Genomic DNA, 27,190 nt, shown 5'->3' on the forward strand with positions numbered 1-27,190 from the left:
CGGGCTTCAGCCGAAATCGGGTTTGTGCCATCATGTAAACGTAGTGAGGGATTTGATGAGGACGAACAAGCTTTCTTAGGTGTCTACCGGCTAACAGGGAAGCTAAGGCTCTGGTGTCCCGTTACTTTTCATACTCACGTCAATGTTGAAACCTTGAGACGAGGTGTCGAAGGTATCTCTGCCTACATCAATTAAAATGAAGTAGTGATGTTGTTCCGAAGGCTGAAGGGCAAAACCGATTATTTTGCCCCAAGGCTGTAACACTACACCCAGAGCCGGCCACACGAGGCAGTCGATCAATACCTGGACTCACTCTGTTTCGATTAATAGGTGTCATTTGTCTTATTTCTGTTTGCCATTCAAATTTAAGTAATAATTTGCCGTTATTCACAGCCTCATGATCGATATGACTGAGCTTCACAAAGAACAGAAGGTTGATGAGGTGAGACACTTTTTCAGATTCTCCATTTGTTACAAAGAGTCTTTGAAATAAGAGGAAATATGCTTATTCCCCTTTCTTGTCCAGAGTTGTATGAGAAGATTGATTTCCCTTTTGTGCGTATGTAAATAAATATAAAGCCACAGCCAGTTACCTTAGCTTAGCACAAAGACTGAACGGTTGAAACACTGCATGGCTCTGTCCACAGATAACAAACTCAGCCCACATGCTGCTCTCAAGCTGTAAACCCCTCGTAGATTCTCTAGAAAATTCACAGTGAGTGTCAGTGTTGGTGACTGAACATCAGCTGAAAGAATCATGATATAATGTTTTCATAATTGAGGTTAAGAGGTTTTTGTAGGTTCGTTAAATCACCTTTGAGCTCTCCCTTTAAGAAAATTTCCTCCAGGTTGTTGAAGCACTTCTAAATACTCCATAAATGAATAGTTTGATTCCGTCAATGACTTAATGTTTTCTGACATTATTCCAGTGGTTTGACCTGGAAGAAGCTCCCACGGGGAAGCTCCACTTAAAACTAGAGTGGCTGTCACTGCTCTCCACTACTGAGAAGTTGGACCAGGTAAAATAATACTTTTTTCAGATGACTCCTGCTTTAACACAACAGTAGAAGACATGTTTCAACGCGTATGCATTTGATACATGTCAGTCATGGTTGTCTTACTGCCTGTCCTTCTCCTCCAATCAGGTGTTGCGGAGCGTGCGGGCAGACAGAAGCCTGGCCAATGACGGGCTGTCATCAGCACTGCTGGTGGTCTATCTGGACTCGGCAAAGAACCTGCCAGTAAGAGACTGCAATCTTTATTTTTGACATTGGCAATGCTATTGTCCCGATTCTGTAGCTCAATGCACTTCTTCTAGTGCTGAAATATATTTATTCTTCTCTCAAATCACACACACACATACACACCACTTTCAGCAACATCCTTAGCCATTCGAGTAAGACATTCCATTTTAGTACTCTTGTTTAAATAAGGATTATTTGTCAATGTGCTGCAATGCCCCACTCTCCTGTCACCATACTCTGTCATGCTTTGTTACACTTCATCGCATTTGCTTTTTATGTTCTTTGAAATTTGTTATTCATAGTTAAACCCACAACCAGGCTTGATTTTTACATTGTTATCTTCACTATCAAGCAAACCTAGTCAGAAAAGAACAAGTGCATTGTGGTTGCAGCCTGCTGTACCACGTGGCTCTTTAGTTAAATGATGAGGTCATTACTTCTGAAAGATTTTGTCTCGTATAAAATGATATGAGAACCGTGAATCTTTATAACCTCAATCTTTCAGGATTATTATGTTCTTCCAATAAGGTGTAAGCTGCTGTCATTGCATTGAAGGTCATAAAGTGTCTGGAGGCCTTCGGTTTAATATCTAATTTCAATATGACGCTTGTTGCCAATCTCAGTCCTCATAACTCTTTATTCTCTTTGCCTCTTCACCCAAGAGTGTCTTCACAGGCAGCTTAGGCTGCGGGAACTTGAGTGAGAGGAGAGCATCTGGCCTCGTCTTTTGCGAGAGCAATACTTCGGCGTATAGAACAATATTCGTGAGTCCGCCCGAGCGTTTGCATCGTGCCGGTGTTAGCATTAGCAGTGTGCAATGATGTGGATTGAACAGTAACGGGTGTTTTTAAAACATGTATCTTGGAGCATGTGTTAGCTGCACGACTGTAAACGTCTAATGAAAGTTTCTCGTAGTTTCCAATAACTATTAACAAGGAGCAGAAAATAGAACTTAAGACTCAGCCAAGTGACAGAGCTCATAATCATTTCTGTCTGTAAATGAGAGCCAATAAGCACATTAACAAAAAGTTGCACATTGGAATAGCCAGTTTATCAAGATGGCAGCATGGCAGTTGCCCAAAAGTGAAGCCAAAAAATCTTGATCGCCCTCTGGTGGATTGTTGCAGTACAGGTCATGAAATCCGTCTCCTCCATATAAGGGGATGGGACCACACTAAATAGTCAAAGTACACATCAAATAGATTTTTACAGAAAGCTTCTCTCTGTCATTGTATGAATTCTCACATGCACTTTTTATTCAGACCTGTGTTTTCATTACAGCAGCAACTACACCATCCCTCACTTCTTTTTATTTTCTACCCACATCGTACATGTTTCAACTCATGTTATTATCTGGGTCTGTCTCATGCCTCTTCTTAACCATGCCAAATCAGTCCCGTCCTACTAACTGTGGGTGTGATTTTCTCCCCCCCAAATCTCCTTGTGGCTTAAAGAGCAACCTGTCAGATTTCACCTATGACGGGTTGAAGCAAGTGTCAGTCTTTAAGGCCCTGAAGGTAATGTGGGAAAATTGGATGGCATGTGAACATTGTACACCTGGTGTCTCTCCTGTGTTGGCCCTCAAGCACCATCTGACGTCAAGTGATTGTCACACAAGCAGAGCCGATTGTCTTATGTGCATGAAGGTGGATGGTTGCACCGTCTGTCGTGTGGGTCTTGTTTGTGCTGTACACCTCTTTCTTGCTTCATGTGGATGTGCATGCAGGCGTTTAATGTTGCACTCAAGTGTTACTGTACACAATGTGCAGTTTTCAGTCTTTCTTCTTTTTATGGTTGATTGAAACTGTCGATTCTTTAGCCTTCACACATAGAGAACCACACATGCGGCGTTATCACACGGTAAGGTTCATCATGTCCAACTGATGTTAGAACTTAAGATCTTGCATTTCAGCATAAGGATACCAGCATACTGGTAGAGTAGGAATGTAGCAGTACAACATTATCACAGTTGCTTTACAGAATAAGTTCGATAAAAAGAATACCGCTGAGAAAAACAATGTTAACCAGGACTGAATAAATGCTGCCAAATATCTCATAAATTTAAAATGAGGAAACAGCAAAGTAAGATACAGAGATAAAATATTAAAAAGATAGTGGTATTATAGAAGAGTATGCAATAGGAGGAAGTAGTGTCAGAGATAAAAAAAAGGAGGGTGTTACAGTGAAGACAATTCAGAAAAATACAAGTAAGTACACAATTGAATAAATAAATTAAATAGAATACAATGATACATCTGTGAAACTCTCCACATTTGACAGCTAAATAAGTATAATTCAAAATAAAACTCCAGGGAGGCTGTGCCAGAGGCGAGAAGCCATAGTAATAAAAATATACCTCACTGTGGGTTTTTCAACTATGATTTCCTTGTTGAGTTTAGTGACAACATTACTGGCTAATATGCAGCTGTTCTTATCCAAGCACAGCCTCAGGTTACACAAACGCCTACTCAGAAATCAACTGCTGCATTGTTCCAGGTAGCATGAGTCGTTTCTTGCCGTTAACATTTCCAGGAAGTGTCCAGCATCCCATTGTCACACACTCAGGGACACGTCCTCTGTGCATCAATGGGTGGAACCCGCCGCGGCATCGCGTGTCAGTTTTACTTGGCGTTATCCGTTATGGGGCAAATGAAGTGCAAACACTTTCCCTCCCTTCAGTCTGTCTGTGCCGAGGACATGTCTGGAAATCTAAAATGCTGCTTAAATGTGACAAAGTCTCCTTGTGGGTCTGACATCAGAACAGACATCCAGGGAACATTGGCAAATATTCTGGATGAACACGTCTCTCCTCATTGAGAGCGAATTCACAATGAGGTGCACACCAGGGTGAGCTTCACTGCAAAACACAAGTCTTCACCCCAACAATGAGGAGACTAATCTTAAGGAAGAATCGTTTGAATTGATTTGAATTGATTACATAGATTCACACTTGGGATTTGACTCCGAACAAATTGCCAGGAAACACATTCACAGCTTGAGTCTAATTAGCCTCCATGTTGGTCCCTAGATTATCATGATGGATTGGCAGCGTTTGACCTGTGGCCCTTCCCCTGCCGGGCTACACAATCTCCTCTAGAGAAAAAAATGAAATTGGCTTCTCTAAAACTGAACCTCTTGACGTCTCCATGATCCGTCAGCCACAGAGCACAGTATTACTCCTGCAGGACTGTAAAATAGCTAAAAAAAAACTGAGAAGACAAGATAAAACATGGTAAATGTACAAATAAATGTATTTATACAGCGGTTTCCAGTCATATCGACCACTCAAATCACTTCCTTCATTCGCTCATACATTTCTGCAGTGCAACAATGCAGCACTTCTTTTATCACACATCTTTCACACACTGTCAGCACAGCCAGAGGCAATTTTATAGGCCAGTCTCTTGCCCGAGGACACATTGGAATGCAGTCTGAGATGCCAGGGATTGAACCATCCACCTTTTGAATAGTGGATGACGCTCTCTAACTCTGACAGAGCACAATAATAAATAAATCTATCATTAATAGAATATAAGAACATTCCAATCGTATATAATGATAATAAATAATACATTTGATTTATGTGGCACTTTTCAAAACACAGTTACAAAGTGCTTCCTTGTGAGGAAGATGAGACATCAAATAAAAGAGCAGCAATATAAAAGAAAACAACTCAGATTAAGTCAAGAAGCATTTTCCAGTAGAGGGATGGACTGAGGTACCTACCAGTAAAAATTCAGCAATTTATAAGAACATTTTATTAATAAAGTAACAAACAACTCAGATAAAAGTGAGAGAGGCTTTTTGAAATGAGGTGTGTTTAAGGAGGGACCTGAAAAAGCTTAACAGGGGCAAAACCCACAGACAGCAACTTGAATCAGTAGCAGAAATACAGACTAAGATTAAGATCTTTTATGCCTCTCAACGTGCTGCACTGCAAGTTGCGGCAGATCAAATAGTTGGGTCCTATTTAGCAGCCCACGTCTACAACGAGCAGCTTAATTCTAATGTTGGGTGAGACATAGATGACAAATTTAAACGGTGGGTTATCAAGTAAGTAAAGACTCACAGCCCCTGGCTTGTAGATTTGTAGGGTATTATTATTCTGGAAGGAATACTGAATAATACTTAGCTGTCAGAACTCGGCACACTAAAATTAGACTGCAGAGGAGAAACACAACTTGGCATGTTAGCCTCTCCGCCTGCAGCCCTGCCTGTCACCAGGGTAGTCGACTGTTCACCATCGAGTGCTTGATAAAAGACTCACAGCAAGCTCCTGTTTGAGGTCGGGTGTAATTATGTTGCGTGTCGTTGATGGCTTTTACATCGTGTGTCACACTGAGAGGAGTCAGCTCCATGTCTCTGTTTCTTCCACAGTCTGGGAAGAAGAGCAGCGCCGAGCCCAGTCCGTACGTCCAGTTCACCGTCGGACACAAGTCTCTGGAGAGTAAGGTGAGTCATAGAGTCCATTAGTGTTATTACATTGTCCAATTTCGTCCTGGCTTTGTGCTCCGGAAAAGATTTATCAGTCTGTGATTTGAGGTTATGAGAGAAGGAGAAAAGTTAACTTGTCTTGGGGATTTTTTTAAGTTCTAGAAAGTTATCGACCAAAACATGAACACAACAGCACAGCATTTCAAATACAGCTCTTTCTAATGACCAATTTCTCCAGAACAGTGTTTTTTTAATGAGTTGCTCCAAGTGTCTCATAATTAACCCTTAACGAACCTCTCTGTCCATAAAGATCCGCTACAAGACCAAGGAGCCTCTGTGGGAAGATTGTTTCTCGTTCCTCGTCCACAATCCCAGGAGGCAGGAGCTGGAGGTGGAGGTGATCCTGGACTCCAACGACTCATAACAACATGTATTTTTCATAAGCACATGCTTCCTAGAGGTGGGAATAGCTGACGGGCTGATCTTTCATCTTCCTCCACACACAGGTTAAGGATGACAAGCACAAATGCACGCTGGGTAACTTGACTGTGCCTTTGAGCAGCCTCCTGGTGGAGGAGGACATGACGCTGACTCAGTGCTTTTCTCTCAAGAACTCGGGGCCCAGCTCCACCATCAAACTGAAAATGGCTCTGAGGGTAAAAGTGCTCCGTCTCCCTTCTGCCTGGTTCTGTGTGTGTTAGGTATGGGTTAGGGTTAGAGAGAAAATAATAATCAATCAATTATGAAAATATCTCAGATCAGATATTTAATTCTAAAGGAACGGTGACTTTAAAATTACTTTCTTTTTCATAGTTTCTCACAGTGCATCTTCACTTCGGATGTTAGAAGAGAAAATCATTTATACTCACTTTTACAGCATCATATTGAATGAGGTGGTTGGATTGTAGACTCAGCAGATCAAGATCTATAGATAATTATCTGAATAATCTGTAATAACTTCAGCATTTGACAGGAAATGAAACGACTATTATAAATGATCACATTATTGCAAAAAGTAGGGAGTATTTTATTCCAACACTCAGCTTTAGCTCTCATTGAACATTTTTGCCGTCCTTTAGATCCTGTCCCTTGAGAAACAGGTTTCCTCCGACCAGCCTTCCTTCGTCCAGGTGAGGAAATCCAGCGCACCCCAGCCGCAGCCGCAGCCGCAGCCGCAGCCGACCACAGCTCCCATCAAAAGACGCTCGGCCTCAGACTCCCCGCTGCCTCCGCCCACACCTCCCCCTCCCCACATCAACACTTCCACCCTCACCCTGCAGCACAGGGACGGCGAGCCGTACGCCGCCAGCCCTCGTCGCAGCGTCTCCAACCTGAGCAGCTGCATGTCCAGCTCCCAGAAGCACCTGCCTCACAAGGAGTCCACACAGAGCGTGGCCTCGGACATCTCGCTGCCCTTCGCCACGTTGGAGCTACAGCAACGGCTTCGTCAGCTGCAGAAGTAAATGGCAAAAATTATTTTATATATCGGTTATCACCTGTTCTTCTTTTATTGCTCTAGTTTTTAATGACCCTATTTCAGAAATCTTGCAGTTTCCATTGAGAGAATCTCACCTTGATTTATTTGAATATGTGTCTGGATTAGGGTTGCAAAGGGGTGGAAAGTTTCCGGTAAATTTCCGGAAACTTTCCGGAAACTTTCCACGGGAATATTAAGCTCGGGAATTTTGGGAATTTTGAAAAAAAAAAAAACTATGCAAATTAAAGGCTGAGCAATAAAAACATCATTCAAAACTCTATTTTAAAGATGTATGGAATGCAGCACACACTGCATGTTGAGTTTCAACCCTCCACTGTGCATTCTTCCATCACATGCACAGATAACTCCCAGCATCCTTCACTCTACAGCAGGGCTATTGAGGCCTGCTGTAGTGTGCAGGACTAGTCAGGTAAGTTTCCGTGATATTACTGGGGAAAATATATTATCATGCTGATTGAGGATTGTTCATCTGTTCATCTAGCCTATTTCCATTAATTTATCCATCAATTGTTAAATATTTTTGCAGACTATTTCAATTGTTTGGCTAACTATCTATATCTCTGGCATTGCATTAGTGTTTTTTTACAAACTTTTTTCTCATCTTATTCTACAGAACAATGCCACGTGCACTATCTCATGTGTGGAGACATTTCACCCCATCCAATGTAGAAGGAAAGGCTGTGTACATTTGCAAATACTGTGCAAAGACCTATGTTAAGAATGACACAACGATGCAGAAGCATATAGTCAAGTTCCTCAGGGCTCAAATCAGCCTATGACACAACAAAATGTTTATATTTATGTCTGTATATGACAAGGTAAATACAGTTAGAATAAATTACCCACAACATATAGTCTGGATTCAAACTTTTTCGACCTTTCAAGCAATCTGTCTATCTCTGCATTCAGTGACGTGCATGTGTGCTGTATAGATTCAGTTGCCGTGTCTTGACTTGCTCCTGACTGTCTCTGGTGTGGTTGCAGCGGCTCGGCCGTGGGCCAGCACCCGCTGGGTGAGGTCCAGCTGACTGTTCGACACAGCTCCCAGAGGAACAAGCTGATTGTGGTGGTGCACGCCTGCCGGTGAGCTCCACATCCGCCATCATGCACTGAATGTAAAATTGTGTTTTGCTGTGAGGTCACTTGAGGACTCTTTCATTTTTGTCCTTGGCTTTTGGCCCAAGTCTCAAGTCATTGTGATTCGTGGGTAGAGATTCTTCAATCTGCCGACCATCTTGCTTCTGTGTGGAAATATGCAGCGCATTTAATAGCAAGTACACAACATTAACCTGAGCAAGATGTGCCTGGCAACATGTGAGTGAAACATTTTTGTCCTGTGTGTCCTCAGTAACTTGATAGCCTTCACCAAAGACGGCTCCGATCCCTTCATCCGTCTCTATCTGCTGCCGGACAAGAGCCGGACGGGCAGGAGGAAGACCAGCCCGATGAAGAGGACCCTACACCCTGTTTACGATCAAACGTGGGTTTAGAGAGTAACACCACCTGAATAATCCTGTCAGTTGCATATTTGTAATTTAAGAATTAGTGGTTTGTTGAGTGTAGTTTAGTTTTAATGGTAAATTCGACAGCTAACTCAATTTCATAAACCTTTGGAGCTTATTTGGTATCTTAAGCATGTAAGACTTAAGTCATCAAGATAAACTAACACTACAAGCACTTAGAAGTTGCAGTCATGGGATATTTTCTAGTATGACAACCGTTTTCTCAGTAATAAATATTTAATCGCAGCATTAAATGTTTGCAGCAAAGCTTTGGTCCCTTTGAGCAAAGATACATTCAGATCAGAAGCAGGCAGATTGGATTCCAGCTCTTATTTCAGAAATACTTGGGAGGGATATTCTGCAAGATTTGGTCACGGTGACCTCAATTTAAAACCTGAACGCGTTCTATCCGGGACACTCACAGGAGATTTCATTGCATCTGGCACAAACCTTCACTCTGACTCAGGGACGAGCTGATTAGAATTAGTTTTGTTTTTGTTTTGCAGATGTGTAATAAAGCTCCTAGGATTTATGTTGTATGTTTATTAACTATTTCAATTTGAGTAAGTATGGTGTCATATAAAATGTTTGTGTCTGTATAGGTTTGAGTTTAGTGTATCTATGGTGGAGCTGCACAGGAGAACTCTGGATGTTGCGGTGAAGAACGGAGGAAGCATCCTGTCCAAACACAAAGGGCTCTTAGGAAAGGTAACTTCTTCTTCTGCTTCCAAACAACTTCTCTAGCAACAGAGCCGGACCCGACTTCTCTAGTAACTTCATTTATCTCTTACCTGTCATCAAACATTGCAGGTGTTGGTAGATTTAAGTGGCGAGGATATAGCAAGAGGATGGACGCAATGGTAAACTTGCATTTCATCTTTTCTCCTGTGCATTATTGAGTGATTACTTCAGGCAATAATCAGTCTGTTCTATCACTTAAATATTTGTTTTTCTTGTTTTCTCTTGCAGGTATAGTTTAAGTGAAGACGGATCGTCATCTCAAGGCCCAACAAGCATTCAAGACTCTCTCCTCACATTGTGAAACCATCTGCTGTAATATAGTGACCTTGTTAATCCAAGGGCACATTATTTTCATGTTTATTTTTCATATCATTTACAGGAAGTATTTCAGCATGTTTGTTTATGAACATTTCCTGTCTTATTATTAATATTTCATTAGTGATGATTCGAAGATATTTTCACATATTGTATTGAAACTCACAAACTGACACGTCTCTGTTGTCAGTGTTTTATGTAAATATGAAGTTGCTAATTCAGTTCCCGGGACTTGAAGAGGTTTTCATAACGTTATGTTTCCTTGAAGGAAATGATGTGGAAATCCGTCAGAACTGTTTTTGGCTTTTTGTCCATAGATTTATTTAAAGTGTGAGAAAACTCTTTCCAAAGGAACAGAATCAATCACAAAAGTAGCAGTTTTGACTTTTATATATATATTTTTTGTCATGAAGTGTTATTTGATTGTTTATCTCTTCTCCGTCTTTATGCTTGATTACAAACATGGAATGCAGATATGCAAAGAATATTAAAAAAAAAGGTTGCTCTGTGTATTTTAAGAGGACGTTGTGCAATACTGGTTGTTTGAGATACTGAGGAGCTGGGGGCATCTTAGGGCTATGAACAAGTGCTGTATAATATAAATTAAGGATACTTGAATAATACTTTGATTGTTGTTCAAACCAAATGAGCAAACTGAGACAACGATTTTCATTTTCTGAGCAGGGCTGCCTGATGTAAATGTTTGGCCACGCAGTTGTAACTGTTTGTTGGAGCGTTTAAATCTTTTCTTGTTATCTATCCTGTGCCTTAAAAAACCCACTATGTAATTTTTTGGCCTTCTTAATTTCATTATTCTGAATGACTGATGCCTGGTGGCTTTTAAAGAATAAACCGTTTCTCTTCTGAAAACCGTCTCAACCGTTTTTACATGTGTTGTGTAAGGAAATATTCCCACATGAGATGTTTATAACATTTTTAATCTATAATGAAGTTTGAGTCCCTCTGGTGAGATAACATTTTTTATTGATTTTTGAGAGTGAAAATTAGTAAACAGATAAACCTAACAGATGTTAATTAGGCCTGAGCACAGACAGGCACCGACAGACAGTGAGGCCCTATTGAAATTGTAAGGATAATTATTATTATTCATAGAAATTAATTGGCTTTTTGAGGGCTTTAACATGCTCAAATTCTTACCAAAATGTGCAGAAAATAAGAAAGTGGTGAATTTTTCTTTTACTTTACTACATATATTTGATAGCCTTACTTAAAAGTTACTTTTATATTTTTGGATTTTATATAATGGATGATTTAACATGCTTTCAGAATCAGAATCAGAATTCTTTTATTTGCCAGGTATGTTTGCACATACAGGAAATTGCCTTGGTGTCATTGGTGCACTGAACATAAAACAACAATCTAAAAAACAACAATATATAAGAAATAGAATAAAATGAAACAAAATAGAATAAAGTATATACATATATACAGTAACAGAGTAACAGAGTAATGAGCACGTGCTGTGTAAAGGTGCAGAGATTGGTGATAGTGCCAGTAATATATAAGTTATAAATTATAAATTATGTGCAGGGGGGGGGCTGGTGGGGTAGAGTCAGTGTGATGTAGAGTCAGTGTGATGTAGAGTCAGTGTGATGCAGGGGGCTTGTTTGTGAGCCCCACTGCCACGGGGAAAAAACTGTTCAGATGGCGAGAGGTTTTAGTCCTGATGGCCCGGAACCTTTTTCCGGAGGGAAGTCTGTGGAATAGGTGGTGACCGGGATGGGAAGGATACAAACCTATTGTTAGAGAATAACCCAGTAGTTTCCAACCTTTGGCTTCTGACGCCTCACAAGAATCACAGTGTGGGACACATTTAATTTAATATAATTCTGAAAATTCATGCAAAACCTTCTAGTTCAATTCTATTTTTGAAAAACAGTATTTAATAAACTGTATGCTTATTGTGACACAAGTGCAGGTTTTTACTTCCCCTCCACTGGTCCTGCAGATCACTGATGCCAGGGCTGAACTTAAATGACTAACTACGTTCATATGTAGTGGAAATTGGAATCTATACTTTTGGTGTCATTTTCTGCCACACAGCAACAAAGCCTCATGTTAAGTCAGATTTAAAATGAGCATGTGTCACAATTTTTGATGCATACAAATTTGAAAAACAAAAACTGCATTTTGAATCCATGTTTCTTGCGGGGTCATATGAACTTATTTTCACTTCAAAACAAATTAACATGTGAGTCACTTGCACCAGTGCATGTTTGGTGTTTAAAATACACTTGGACGAGGAATAAAACTACAAAATGGACCTTACAGAATAATTCCCCCTGAGCACTGGACTCTGGTCGATAGCAGGGGTTTGGTACAGAATAAATAAAATCACGTGTTCTACTGAAAGGCCATCATGGACTCTCAGCATCACGCAGTTTGGCAGATAAACGCAACAACACAAAACAATAAAATAATAACGCGGGGCTTTGTCGGCATCAAGCGGCAGAAGAGGCGAAGTGCAGCTACGGGTCTACGTCAATAAGCACGCACAACGTCGTGACGTGCACAGGCGACGTATTCTGAATTTTCGCGGGTGCTGCACACTCACCTCAGCTCCACGGCCGCCTCGGTGCACATCTGCAAAATTATGTCAGTGTTTTAATTAACAAACATTATGTTTTCCCTTCATTGCACTTTTTAATTTATATACCAGCTGCAGGTCCGGTGGAAAAACTGAACTCTTTCCTAGATGATCCAGGTTTTTGAGGTGGGTTCCTTTTGGGATGATTTGTTTTTTGCTGTTGATTCAGGTTCTCAGTGCTCCAATAATCCATCTTTAATAAAAATGAGTTCCATAGTATATGGATTATTACATTTATGAATAAGAGATGCTTGTTATAGATAGATAGATAGATAGATAGATAGATAGATAGATAGATAGATAGATAGATAGATAGATAGATAGATAGATAGATAGATAGATAGATAGATAGATAGATAGATAGATAGATAGATAGATAGATAGATAGATAGATAGAGTACTTTATTCATCCCCGAAGGGAAATTAAGTTGTCTTAGCAGCCGGTATCTTTGAATACAATAAAATACAATACAATAGAATAAAATAAAAAATATTGAGGTAGAAAGAATAAAAAAACAGAAACACAAGATAAATAGGTAGATAAGGTGCAGTGGCAAGAGGATTTTAATAGTACTGATGATATCGTAATGTTATTGTTAGACAGTATATAAAAATAGTACAGTATATATAGTATATAATATAACATAAAATATATTTATATATGATAGTAATTATACCAATATAATAGCAGTATATAGTAATAATGGCAGCAACAGTATATATAATAATAATAGTAATATAATAATTATAATAATAACATGTGCACATGTATAAATATGTGTATATAGACTCATATATACAAAGAATATAAAGAGAGGATGATATAATATATGATATATAGTAGAGGTATAAATATAAGTATTTGACTATACAATAGATAATATAATATACTATGAGTGTAAGAATATGTAGACAGAGTGTGCAAAAGACAATATTATTGTATAGAATGATATATAATATCAATATGGTTTATATTAACACATATCACATATGATGTGAAGCAAGTGGATATGGAGCGGAGTGTTGTACAGGGTACACAGTGCAATCCCACTGGTAATGGCAGATACCCTGAACTGAGTTGCTGAAATCGGTATAGAAAATGTTTGATCCCTGTCTTGATTTAATAAAGAGAAGTTAAAGCAAAAAGAGCATTGAACCTTTGCTTCTTCTTTAGGCCTCGGAGGGTCGTGACTACCTGCTCTCCCTGCAGCACACAGCAGCTTGGGTTGCAGAAAGGGTTTTACCCTTCCTGACCAACAGTGCCAACAGTGATGAGGAGAAGTCACAGTCGCTCGCCGCAGAGATAACTGAGGTGAGCAACTGTTACTAATTTAAACACAAAGCTTTGAAAAGCCAAACTTATATGCTGGCGTCCTCAATACTCAGCAACTTGAGGTTTGAACGCCTTTCACTGAGAGATTGGACCTTTCTGTATCAGATGTTTTTGAATCTTTCTGGGGCCTGTTGATACTGAAACACAATACTGTTACTTCCTGAATTATTTCTGCAGTAAGATCATCTATTCACATCTTAAAATCAATCCAAGCAAAATCCCTTTCTGTGCAGGGAAATCCAGACTTCAAATTAAATTAAATCACTACTACTTATTCATGGGTTGTTAGTTTCTATATTTGTTTTATCCCTTAATGCCTGATTCTCAGCCCGTGCTGACGCTATAGAGGAAGAGTAGTCGTTATCCAGAACATTAAACCCTTTACTCCCAGGACTTTCAGTTCTGCTCGGTAAATTCAGGGCTGCTCGTAGATTGTTCTGCTCCAGTCACATCCACACTGTACAAATCTCCTGCTCATACTGCCATAGTTAAAATGTGTGTATTTCCTTATTTGTGCCATTATTCTCAGCCTGTCACCAAAGGCTGCATTAATCGGATATTGATACTATGTGATTTTCAGTTTCATTCATATTCATGTAGTGGTTGGGAACAGTAGAAGCGCCTCCAGGCCACCGGTTACTGAAATGTTCCTTTAGACTCCTGTGTCGTCTCTATTGATTTTGAACTCTCCCTTCTTCGAGTGTAAAATGTTTTTCTTCATCGTGATGATGATGTGTTTTTACCAGAACTTCCTGACAGTGTGCCGAGATGTTTTGCTCGTGGGTTTGGGCGACGAAGAGTTCAAGGGTCAAATCCTCCACCTCTGCTCGCTCGTCCTTCTCTCAGGTGAGTATTTCAAAACATCTGAAATGATCCATCAAGGAAGAGCTACTCTGAGCTGCATTTTATATTATTGTTGTTGTTATTATTTTATTAAGAGAACACATATTTTCATGTTTCCTAACCTGAATAAACACCTGTGTTTTCCTTTGTGTTTTCAGAGGCCGGCTTCCTCTGTATTCCTGCTGTGTTGCTAATTTTGAAGGAGGTGTCAGCCAGTTATGTGCCTGAAGACAACAAACAGGATCAGGAAAACCGGGAGGATCCCACCACTGTCATTCTGGGTGTGGTGGCCAACATCTTCCAGAAGGTTATAGAGCTCTTAGCTAGCCGCCTGAAGAAGGAACCGGAAGAGGGGAAACGGGTATGTGGATTTTTCCATTTTTGTATTTATTAGGTGTCCTTTATATTTTACATAAACCTTGCTTATTTCTTACTTAATCACTTGCTGTTTTCATAGCAGTTGAAAATACAACAGGAACATTTGGTTTGTTTAAAGTACGTCTGCCGTCGCTGTGAAAATGGCTCTTGATTACAGAGCATCAGTCTTATCAGGAGGTTAATTCTGTTGAGCTCTGTATACGAGTGATTAGGAGGTATTCATGTCGAGAAAAAACTAAGTCTGTCAATGTGTCCCACTCCTTGAACTGAAACACAGCTGAACTGTGGATATTACCCATGATCCCCGGCTTCCTGAGCTGCTGCTGTAACAAATCCACCAATATCTGTTTCGAATTCTTCATATTTGAATACTTTCTTGGCTGAATATAGGAGCTAAATGCTGGTTTGATAAGACGTCTAAGTCTTTTGAACTAATCTACAGTTGAACTGGACCCATTCTGACAATTCAAGTGCTTCCCTGTGTCTCTCTGCCCTGTCTGTAGCTGTGTCAGTCAGCTAAGCCCGGTCTGATAGATTTCCTCCAGGTGGCTCAAACCTGGGACACAGCTCCTCTCATCGGGGTCTTTTCCACTGTGTTGGCTCTCATCATTGTGGAGACGAGACATTTTATGCATAAGGTATGAGCTGTTACGGCAATGAATCAACGCTGTTGCTTTTACCAACATTTCCTTGAAAAGGGCTGAACTCTGTGTGTATTCCTTAGCAGTTTAAATAAGAGAATGATTTGAGCGGACTGGAATATTTAGTGTGTGTTGTCAGCTGCTGTGCTCGTATGTGTTGAAGATTACCCGTCCTGAAGAGGTGATCACCCCAGAGTCAGTGGAGGACATGCCTCATCTGTGCAGCGTCTTGCTGTCTGTCTTCCTCAAGTCGTCGGATGTTAGCAGGTAAACAACCTCAGCCCCTTTTCTCTAACACGGACAGAAAACCCAACGCACCCGTGGGCACATAGCCTCATTGTTAAGATCACGGTGATCTGAGACTTTTTACTTTGTGCCTCCTGCATGTGTTTTGTTATCCCATGTGTTTCCCCCTGTTTATTTATGTTGTCATGTGCTTGTTGTGTTTATGTTGTCAGGCCATGTGTTTTCTGTTATTGTCCGGAGACTCCGCCCTCTGCTGCTTCCCGCTCATTGTCCCCTTCACCTGTTCCCTTTCATCACCATAGACATATATAAAGGCTAGATGTCTCATCTGCGTTGCCGGCCAACGGAGCCGGACGTCACCACATGGCGGCCATCTTGCTAGGGGGCAGCTCGCTCACCCATAACATTGTGTTGGTAGTGGTAAATAACCATAACTTACAAAATTTTCAAACGATTTTGAAACGGTCTGGTTTGTTATAAACGTCAGAGATGTAGTTATGACACTGCATAAATTATTTTATTTTTTTTGAAAAAAACATAATTATTCATAAGTATGCAGTGTCATATCTACATCTCTGACGTTTATAACAAACCAGACCGTTTCAAAATCGTTTGAAAATTGAGCAAGTTATGGTTATTTACCACTACCAACACAATGTTATGGGTGAGCGAGGTGCCCCGTAGCAAGATGGCCGCCATGTGGTGACGTCCGGCTCCGTCGAACGAGACATCTAGTCTTTATATATGTCTATGATCATCACCCTGAGTGTTTGCCTCATTTGTTCACCTGTGTCTTGCCTTTGTTCCTCCTTCTATATAAGCCCAGTCTTTCTGTCGTCCCCTGTCGGATTGTATCGTTTTTGCCTGTGAGAAGCCATGCCAGGATTCTGAGTTTTTGAGGTCTGTTATCTTGTGTGATATTTGACATTCTGATTTTTGATCCTCTTTGTTTTTTCCCTTTTTTGGAATTCTGTTTTTGCCAACTATTGAATTGGATTTTCTGTTTTTTGCTGATGTCATTTTTTACCTTTTTGGATCCTTGGTTTTTCCCTTTTTTGAAATTAATAAGTATTTTTGCATCTTGGTCTGCGATTGGGTCCTTATACTGAGAAAGCCTAACACTCCTCTCCTCTGATCCTTTCGACAGTTTAACCTTATTCTTCTGTTTAACACATCCACTGTTGCTCTCGAGCCTTATTTCTTGATGTGGGCTTATTTCAGGGCGTTCTTGACGGAGGTCAGCTCATCTCTGGAGTCCGACGACCTCATGAGTTTGTATGAACTGGCTGCCGTCCTGCACGTCTTGTCCGTCATCAAACACAGTGAGTATTCACCATGAGAGGGGGAATGTGTTTATGATGTGTTATCAGGTGTCCTTCTCTTTGCTCTTAAAGATGAATACAGTGAGTGAGACTTTTTTTTTTTTGTTCTGCAGCCGGACAGAGTAAAGCAGGCGTGAAGAGAGCAGCCACATCTGTCCAGCAGCACCTTCAAAAAGCCGCGGTCAGATCTTCAGACCCCAAAGACATCCAGAGGTGAGTGGAGAGTCATCATGATGTTCACTTTCTATAAGATTTTGAAACTGTTAATCATCTTTTCTTTGTTTGAGCTGCAATAACCAACTAAACTATCTATATTTTTCCCCAACAGGATTATTTTTGAACCTTCTGTTATGACCATAAATACAATTCTGGATTTAGTCAAACACTGTTGCTGACAGAAGAAAATTACACAAAGCTTGATTTATTAATTCATGCCTTTATTACATCACGGCTGCACGTCTTTTAACTGGCACCAAGAGGCGTGAGCACATCACCCCCATTCTGGCCTCCTTGCACTGGCTCCCCATTCATTTTAGGATACAGTTTAAAGTTTTATTATTTGTTTTTAAGGCACTCAATGGGCTGGCCCCAGCCTACATCACTGACCTTGTACAGCCCCAGTCAGGCCAAACGTCACTCAGATCCTCTAGCAAAGGTTTTCTGCACGTGCCACGCTCACGGCTCAAGCAGAAAGGTGATGGGGCCTTTGCTGTCGCCGCTCCATGTCTGTGGAACCTGCTCCCTCAGGACATTAGATCTGCCCCCTCCATTTCTGCCTTCAAGTCTAGGCTAAAAACCCACTTTTACTCCCTGGCCTTCCTTTCCCCCTAACTGTTATTGAATGTTATTGCACTTTGTATTGGATTTTAGGACTTTTGGTCAATTTGTATTGTTATATTGTATTATTTGCCTTTTATTGTCATTGTATAGCACCGTATTGTTATATTGTATTATTTGCCTTTTATTGTCATTGTACAGCACTTTGGTCAGTTTATGCTGTATTTAAATGTGCTCTATAAATAAAACTAACTAACTTACTTACTTACTTACTTACTTACTTGATTTCAAATTCACTGACCTGGATTTTAAGAAAATATGCTGTTGATTAAAATTTTAATTCTGGGGACAAAATGCAGGTCTGTCCCCATATTTGTCCTGTGTGTATATAATACATGTACCTGTGTTTGTCTGTTTGCGTTTTCAGAATAAAGCCAACTGTATCAATCCACACAGACCTGATGTTTGTTTGTTTCTCAGATGTTCTTCTTGCTTGTTTTTCACTTTGCAAAGCAGTAATAACCTAAAACAAACAAGTTATAAATCACCCTCATGTCTCTGCACTTTTAAAGGGGAACGACGCCATTTCACAAATCCACATGCTTTGACTCTTCGTCTGTGAATGTGGAGTCTACAAACTGTTTCCTCCCTTTAATTAATATGAAAACCTACCTTAATATATTTTAGTGCTGTTGTAAATGTATTGAGTTACACTCTATCTCTGTGTATCAATTGTTTTCTTTCAGTTTTCATGTTTTCATAGCTCTGCAGCCCTTTGTGTTTTTATTATCGTATGTTGTGGTTATTTGTATCGCAGCCAAAAATGACATTATAGGGATATTACAGTGAGTGGAAGGAGGTGAAAAGCAAAAACTAATTTTTACCTTTGCCCTCAAGTTCGGCCTATATCATTTATTACACTTGATGATGCTAAGGTTCACAACTGATGTCCCATCATCTCCTGTTAGCTGGTAACTTAAATCTGCAGAAGACCTTCAAACATACAAGGGAAATTCACCATCTTGTCCTATATTCTAAAAAAAATACCAGTATCATTTCGATGTAGATATTTCCAGCACTTGCGTCTTACAATATCCACTATAATACGATTTTGCAGTTATAATTATAATCGATGGTGGATTTCCTTTGTCTATAGATTTCCAGTAATGTTGTGATGTGTCGTCATGAATCTAAATTTGGAGCAGCACATTTATTCCTCCAGTCAAGTTAATAAGATGAATCAATCATCAACTTCCTCTTATTTATTTATATTTCCTCGGGTTTCTTCATGTGTTGCCTCGCATGGCTTCCGGGCTGTAATCATTCAGCTCTCCTGTCTCATCTTTCTCCTTCTCCTCATCCATCCCTCCCTCCCTCCGTCATCCATCCCTCCCTCCCTCCCTCCTCAACATGCGTGTTGACGTCAGACACTTAGGAGGGGCTCCTCCGTGGAGCTGCTTTCTGGTTGTGGTGCTGAACCAACGCCTGTGTTGTGTTACCACTGAGCGGATCTCCATCCTCCGGCTTCCTCTCTTCCTCTCCTCTTCCTCCTCGATCATGCCGCTTTGAGAGCCTGTCCCCCCCCCGCCAGCAGCCTGCACCCTGCACCCTGCACCCGGGTCTGAGGACAGGAACATGTCTCTGTAGCGGAGGTGTGAGACGGATGAGTAGTGTTTGTGTTGCAGGAGCAGGATGGAGTCGCTGCGCTGTCCCGTCCTCATCGCTGCGTTGGCCGTCAGCCTCTGCTCCTCACTTGTCCTCGGGGACAGGAAATTTGGTGAGAATCTGTCCACTTCCTTTTTTTATTATATTCTTAAGTGTTTCACCCCTTTTGGTAGCGATTGTCCACCGGGCTGCAGTTCACCTGCACGTCTCTGGGGTCGAACTCTCTTTGCTTATAAGTTCAGAAAATGTCCCCGATTGAGTGAGACATTGCATCACCTGCAATTTGCATTTGGTACAACACAAAAAACAACTTGTGTGTTTCCGCTGCGATCCAACGGGGAAAGTTACATAATGTGTGAGGCCCCGGTGCACAACGTGTCTACTGGGACGCGTCACCTGTACTGGGACCATCGTCCTTTGAGCTCAGCTGCTGGTTGTTGGTTCGATGTTGGATTTCGTGACGCAAACCTGCCCGAGCCACGCCCACCCTTCGTCACTTTCATCAGTGTCAATCAAAACAAACACACATCTATTCATCACACCGCACTGTAAAAGCTCCAGACTCTTGCTGTGATTATGATGCATTTAATTACACGTCACTTAAGTGGGTTTCACATAAAACTTACCTTAAGGAGCTTTGCAATTTTAAATCCAGTTCAATATTTAATACCATCCTTTGCCTCCCTTAGGAAAGAGGGCATCTTTCATTCGGCTCTGATTCATTCTCCGGCTTGTATTTTCATTACCCTTCATTTGTTCTTCCAGCCCCTGCCTCAGACACTACACTGTTATTTGAAGGAAGGGGGGGGGGACAGAAAGTATGGCACATGTCCAAACCATGACATCCTCGAGCGGCCATCGAGACAATTGTGTCCATTTGTTATTCAACACATGGAGCTTATAGGAAATCCGGAATCTCTCCACTCAACGTCTCTCTAATTCACACTTCTTATCCCACTCACTGATCCCCGATCAGCAGTCAGAACACACAACGGTAGAAACTTTATATCGAGCGACTGGCGGATATGGGTCCCAGGCTGGCACTCCAGCTCTGGGATGATTCACACAGGCGCCGAGCTGCATCATAATCTTTATATTTAGAACAAGAGGGTGGCCGTGCTCTTTTTGCATCACACATAATACACACACACACGCACACAGCATCCAGCACAGAATTCCTTATTTTATCCTATTCTCAGATCTGGTTTTTTTACCGCAGACACAAATTGTGTTAACGACGGCTGCGTTCCATCAATCCTCCCAGCGAGGAACGACAGTGAGTCTGCGTACACGCTTCACCAGGAGCCTGAAACTAGATCAGCCAGCCGTCATGTGTAATGCAGTTCTCTTGTGCTTTTTCCTGCTGTAACAAGTTAAAATGTCGGCTGTGAAAAACGTCTATAAATACAATCTTTGTCTCAGTGCACTGTTGGGTTGGAAAAACGTCGGATATTAAACCCCAGAAGCTGTTGTATTCTTCACGGGAGTTTTTTTTTGCTGGCTGCAAGTTGGCAAATCTATGTTCAAATACTTGTGAATGAGGCAGTGTTTATTCCCCAAGTGCATGTTTCCTCATTGAATTCTCAGCATGTCTCTCTCTGTGTGTGGAGGAGGTCTCCATTGTCAGAGTGTGGCTGCGAGTTCGAGATGATGATTGTTTTTAATGAGTCCCACTGCGGATTACGCTGTGTCACTGGGAAGCTTTAGATCAAGGTGGGCTGGAGGAGTGATGCAGTATCTGTGTGTTATATTTGTGTGTGAATCTATCTAATCTTGTATGTATGTATAAATGTGTATGTCTTTGTATGTACATGTATACAGATGTATATGTGGGAGTTTATTATAAAAAAACATACGTACACGCACACATATATGTATACAATATATGTGTGTATGTATACATTCACATTTGATGTTTCTCTTGGACAAGAAAGGTCAAAGAACACATTTGTGTTTCCCTTCGGTTCAAAGTCAGAATTTATCAGCTTGAACGGACGTTAAATGAAGGAATTACAAATCTGTTTCACATTCAGCCTTAAACATTTTAAACCATTTTTCTCAGTTTCACTTCTGTACTCTGTGTAGAGCTGTATCCTACCGGTCCCATCTGCCTCACATCATTTATATTCCCTCTAGCACGGGGACACGAAACAGCAGTAAAACACTGAGACATGCTGCGTGGTCACCTTGATCCTGTCATGACGTCTGTGCAGCCTCTTCTGAGAGAGAGAGAGATAGAGAGAGAGAGATTCTGGTCTTTCAAGGAACAGGATGGGGCACGGAGGGGTTAATGTACTTTCCCTGTGTTCCTGACTCACTAACCTGCAGCCCTTAGTCCAGTACCTTCAAACGAAGCATAATTCAGAGGCCTGCTCCAGAATTGGCCAACGGGCGGTGGCTCTGCTACCAGTCACATGTTGAGTTTGTCATGGAGTAACTCCTGGAGGACTGTACAGTGTGTCTTGGCTTAGAAATGAGAAAGAAATTTGCAATTAAATTAATGATCGGTGTCTAATTCTCTAAATGAAATGCAGCAATCACAGATGAGCTTTAGTGTGTGGATTAGGAGCAGTTTAATTCTTTGGTTATACTATAACAATACTAATCTTTATTTACATAGCACAAGAATAAAGACTCAGTTAGGTCTTTAAATCTCGGTAACGGAAAATCTTGAGAAATGTGTCTTGCACATTAACACCAGCACTTTGCAATCAGTGTTGCCATCAGCCCTGATGTTAAAATTCAGTTCAGCGTCTCAGTTCTGTTTGCAGAGGTTCGGTTGTGTCCTGAATCCCAATAACAGCCGTGGAAAATACCAAAGTCTGGGAACTAGACTGGCAGCTATTTGCAAGTTACGTGTACTATTTCAAGCGTGTTAAACAGACACTGGAAGACTATAGAATAGGAAAGAAGAGAAATATCGATCTATTAAAATATAAGGTATGAATAGCTGTTAGCAGTTGATGAAAGAACATATATCAGCTATCACAAATCCAGCAGGAAACTTGAGATCAGAGTTTAACGTTCCTCAAATGTGACTGAATTAAAATGAAATAATAGTGGTGCTTTGCTTTGGATTCACTGACTTTACAGAATTTCTTTTTTATGCTCAGATTAATGAGCGTTACAGTGTGAAGTGATGGATTGAACCCTGTGGTAGGTCGGCGTATTATCTTCCATCCGTCCATGTAGACGTTTGTCCTCTCAGGCTGAGTCTTTTCATTACAGCCGGCTATCAGCGGCCATCGCCTAATACACCCAGACAAGTTGTGTTTGATTCATCGACTGCTGAGCTCGATCTATTTTGCTTCTGTCACGCCATAGATATCAGGAGTGAGTGGTGATATCAAACATCTCGCAGGGGCCATAAATCATCAGAGAGGATTGAAACGTGTGCGGCCATATTTTACAACAGAGAGGATGGAGAGTTTGGTTTATGGCCAGGTGGAAATAGACATGTGGCCCTGGAGGGGGTTCGTTCTCATCATGTGTGCTGTGAGGTTTGTTCGTCATCCTCCAACGTTCTGCTCTTCCGATCGCGTCACCAGCCGTCGCCTAGCAACAAAGCTGATGACGAAAAACGTTCTTCGGTTCATTCCAAATCTTGAAAACATGTTATTTATAGAAAGTGTACTCTTAGCTGTTTGTTTGGGTCCTTACATTTAAAACTATATTCTCCTGACGTTTATGCCTCCCTTTACCTCTTTGAAAAACAGCTAGTCACTGAGGCCCAATGAATCATGGGATATGTTGTTCTGGCAAAGGATCCACCCGGTGGAGCCTCTGTTGCTCGGGGGTGGAAGGTCACATCTAGTCACGAATATTTCTTAGACGGTTTTCTGACATTTTAGAAAGTTCTTATCTAATGTTTGTTCAAGTCAAGTGTTCATGTATCTGTTGAAGTTTGGTCTTAATTAGTTATTTGATGCTATAAATGGATTTAAACTTCATGACTGACTCCTGAAACTGACTCCTGATTGGTTGAGTGTGTGTGTATTGGCGGGAACTCAACATGGCAGCTCCTCACCTCCATCACTTGAGCTTAATTTCTGTACAACTGTAGAAAGTGGAGTCGCTCGATCCGTCTTTATAGGCTGACAATGGTGCCAACAAATATTACGACCATTCAGACACCTCGTCAATTAAATGCAAAGGCAAGTTAGAATTCTTCATGTTATAGAAGCAGGATGCTTTTGAAACCTCATTTCTGAATCCTCCTCTAAAGCCAAAGCAAGTTTGTTGGAAAAACACATTGCGTCATGACCCATTAAAAAAGCAACATAAGGCAACACAACAAAAAAAAAACATGAAGAAAGTTAGAGAAATAATGAAATAAAAGAAATATCAGTTAAATAGAAAAAGTAACAGCGCAGTGTACAAACTATCAGGACTGCCAACTAATAGAACCCTGCCATGACATCTCACGGCCTCAGTAAAGGTCGCAGTGTGTTCTTCTTCTGCTCTCTCAGGACGTCTGACTCATCCGGACAGAACCGGTTACGGGTCAGTCTGAAGGCAGCTTGCATCAGCGCCCGGGCTCCGACTTACTTGACACCATGGACGTGAAGTCTTCTCTGGAATCCACTGAAGGGTTTGACTCATCCAGTGAGACGGTGAAGAATTTATTGGAAGATATTGGTTATCGTGCAGCATCCCCCCCCCTAAATGAGCATTTGGTGCGTTATTAGCAAAGCCTGTTTAGTAATCTCAGCAGCTGCAGCGTTCTGTACGAGCGTAATTGATCTAACGTTATGGTCTGTCACTGGGTGTGCCCACTGAGTCTCTCTCTAACAAACAGTGTGGGGTTGGCTCAGCCTCCTTTTCTCAAGGGCTCGGTTTCACATGAATCTTCTAGTTTTCAAGTGTTGCTGTTTTCCTACTGCTTGAGGGAGGGTGACACTGGATTTCTGAGTTTTGGGTTCATTTCAAAGTTGCAGCCTGCGAAAGTGTATAAGCCCAGTTTGTTCAGGGGACACGGCACAAAGCAAGCAGCCTGTGTGTTCCCGGCTCGGGCGGCTAGAGCCACGTTTCTTTGTGACTCGACAGATGCTCGGAGGAGTGCGTTGGCTTCGAGTGGTTGTTGAGACGAGGGAGTGGGAGCAAAGAGGCCGGCTGTGTGGCAGAGCGTCTTCACCACAACAAATGTCAGCTGCTCGTGAGCGGGAGGAAGTCAGAGCTGTGGGTTTCAAGGTGGAACCCAGAAGATGCTCGGGGTCAAGGAGGAAGCAGGGAAGGTCAAATGTTTCCAAGGAGCACCACTCTTCTTTTACACTCTCAATGTAGAATTAAATTACATTTTCAGCTGGATTTCTTTTACTCCTCTGGGACATAACAGCATGTGCTCCCTGTGCTTTCTCACCTCCTCATGTACCTGAGCCTCAGACCCCTGAGACAGTGTGTGAAAACATCCTCTGCTACTAAAAGGAGCAGTGAAAGGTTCTGTTGTGTTTCTTTTCACAGCTGTAAACATTTGGCCTGGATGGAACAGTGTTGGTAGAGGGATCAGTCACAGGGTCACCTCCGTGTTGTCCAGGCAGGATTTATAATGAGGACAACAAGGCCGTGATGAGGATTGTTGAGGCTGAGAGTTCAGCACCAGGAATTAATCTCTCCCACCTCAGCTGTGATTACAGCAGTAATGCGTCTGCACCGTTTTCTCAGTGCAACAGGAAAACAAGATGCACAGTAGAGGAGAAACACTGAATCCTATTTTTGTGACTAAGTGGTACGACTGCTGTAATCTGTTAAGTGTATTAGTTCCAAAATCTATTTGGTTTGCAGCACTGCACACGGAGCTCTCTAATGAAACAGGGAGTTGGCAGCATCAGTCCAAAGCTGCTTGTTTGATTTGGTGGTCACACTGATGCACCCTGCCCCTCCCCCTTTATTTGTTTATGCTGTTGTATCATGACTTTGGGAGACAGCGCACTATGGCTTCGTGTTCCAATCATGATTTTCATATGACCAATGGGTCAAATTACACCCGTCCGATATGATATCAGCTTCTGAAAGTAAAAAAGTAAAATCAGGCACTAACTTCTGTGGCCCCAGGCGAAAGGGACCCGTGGGACCCTGCATCTAATCGACCCGCCCACCCCCAAGAAACACAAGAGTTCAAACCGCATAATTTCAATCTCTAAACATTTATTTTAGTATTGGAATCATAGACAAGTTGTATACAAAAAAATTATTGAAGTGTCCTGTACACAGTGGAACATAGAATTTAAGTGGGCAGTTCTTATAAAGTAATCAGCTGTTATTAGGGGGCCCTCCTCTCAGCTCAGTGCCCCAGGCATGGCCCAGTTTCCCTATCTTAGAGCAAAGCCCCTGTGTGTGATTACTACTAATACTTTGAATATCAAATGAAGAATGCTTTCTTTTAACTGTCAACTGATTAAAAGAGAGTATAATCGTCCTACCACTGGGAGAATATCTGTTACAGGTGATACTGATAACATACATAGTGTTTCAGTACCAGTTAGAGATTTTTTTAGCTGAAAGGAAGATTTTCCCTTTGGATCAAGTTATTGTTAACACTCACCTATTAACATCATCCAGAACAGACTCTGCAATTTGAAAAACATACACTCATTTGTGTGTTATGGAAAGATTTATAGAATTCTCCTCATACTACCAAAATATAATTTCTCTTAAGCAATGTGGATACAGTCTCATGGATCTTTAATCTGCATTTACACAACCGAGAAGGTTCTCCGCTCTGCAGGTGTTGCAAGAAAATAGAATCAAGAATGTTATTCCGCCTGCTGGCTTCACCTCTTCAGGAAAGTGGAGCCCAAACTCTGCAGTGCTGCGATAACCTGCACTTTAAATGAGCTTCCAATGACTCATAAGAGTTCAAGCTCGTACTTCATCTGGAGGACTGGAGGTGTCCCTGGGGCGCCGGGCTTTGTCGGTTCACTCGGAGCTCCGCGGCATGTTGGAGAGAGGAAGCTCGGCTGTTTGACTCGCTCTGGTTCTGCACTTCGACAGCCAATAACACCTCAGAAGAGGGGAGAAAACCGAATGTCTGAATCATTCAGCGCGGGTCAGTGAAAAGGTCAAGCTGGCCTATTTCTGGGTCCTCTGTTGCCACAGTGACGCTGCCATCTTTAATTCATGGCCGTTGTCTGGGTTGTCGCCTGCGGCTGGCAGCTCGGTGACTGAGAGAGACCTGCCCGCCCAGGAATTCTCTGGAAAGTCGGTTAAAAAATGTTTTTTGTCACGCTCCTCTGGGTCTCAGGTGGTTTCACGTCAAGTCCCCTCTTCAATCACAGTGACCTCAAAGCCCCCCCCCTCACGCCCTGCTTCTAGCTCTGGCTTATTATTCATCCAAAAGTGACTTCAGATTAATTCTCTGATGAATTACTTTTGCCTCAAAGAGAAGGTTTAGCATTTTAGCAGCTACAGAAATTGGGTTTAGATACGATATGATTATGTAATAGCACAGTGTCCTATTGGGTAATCTGATGAGCTGCCATTTTATCTTGTGGGCTATGTGTTTCTTTTGTTTGTTTCTGTCTGTTTGGCATCTTAAAGTTAAGATGAATTAAGAAAATCAGCTGCTGACCAACTATCTTCAAATTTATCAGAGAAATATGAAGCTGGTATCAATCGTTCCATCTCTTGGAAAGAAAGAGAATATG

At 41.5% G+C, this 27,190-nt stretch overlaps 2 protein-coding genes across 2 annotated transcripts in view; both read left to right on the plus strand.

The window, feature by feature from the left end:
• Window positions 1-9,720, plus strand: part of esyt2b (extended synaptotagmin-like protein 2b) — a 28,595-nt gene extending 18,875 nt beyond the window's left edge. Inside the window, exons 11-23 of the mRNA XM_061094060.1 lie at window positions 394-442; window positions 930-1,019; window positions 1,146-1,241; window positions 1,907-2,008; window positions 5,622-5,696; window positions 5,989-6,075; window positions 6,185-6,334; window positions 6,758-7,137; window positions 8,161-8,259; window positions 8,525-8,656; window positions 9,281-9,386; window positions 9,489-9,538; window positions 9,648-9,720. Of these exons, the coding sequence (XP_060950043.1) occupies window positions 394-442; window positions 930-1,019; window positions 1,146-1,241; window positions 1,907-2,008; window positions 5,622-5,696; window positions 5,989-6,075; window positions 6,185-6,334; window positions 6,758-7,137; window positions 8,161-8,259; window positions 8,525-8,656; window positions 9,281-9,386; window positions 9,489-9,538; window positions 9,648-9,720 (1,489 nt within the window). The remainder of the gene's footprint in view (window positions 1-393; window positions 443-929; window positions 1,020-1,145; window positions 1,242-1,906; window positions 2,009-5,621; window positions 5,697-5,988; window positions 6,076-6,184; window positions 6,335-6,757; window positions 7,138-8,160; window positions 8,260-8,524; window positions 8,657-9,280; window positions 9,387-9,488; window positions 9,539-9,647) is intronic.
• Window positions 9,721-14,544: 4,824 nt separating this feature from the next.
• The window catches only part of ptprn2 (protein tyrosine phosphatase receptor type N2), a 127,022-nt gene continuing 114,376 nt past the window's right edge, over window positions 14,545-27,190 (plus strand). Inside the window, exons 1-7 of the mRNA XM_061094287.1 lie at window positions 14,545-14,572; window positions 14,677-14,879; window positions 15,400-15,534; window positions 15,677-15,804; window positions 17,005-17,105; window positions 17,219-17,318; window positions 19,568-19,659. Coding sequence (XP_060950270.1) covers window positions 14,545-14,572; window positions 14,677-14,879; window positions 15,400-15,534; window positions 15,677-15,804; window positions 17,005-17,105; window positions 17,219-17,318; window positions 19,568-19,659 — 787 coding nt within the window. The remainder of the gene's footprint in view (window positions 14,573-14,676; window positions 14,880-15,399; window positions 15,535-15,676; window positions 15,805-17,004; window positions 17,106-17,218; window positions 17,319-19,567; window positions 19,660-27,190) is intronic.

Source organism: Limanda limanda, chromosome 20 (genome assembly GCF_963576545.1).
Source record: "Limanda limanda chromosome 20, fLimLim1.1, whole genome shotgun sequence".
In the NCBI taxonomy this organism is placed as follows: Eukaryota; Metazoa; Chordata; class Actinopteri; order Pleuronectiformes; family Pleuronectidae; genus Limanda; species Limanda limanda.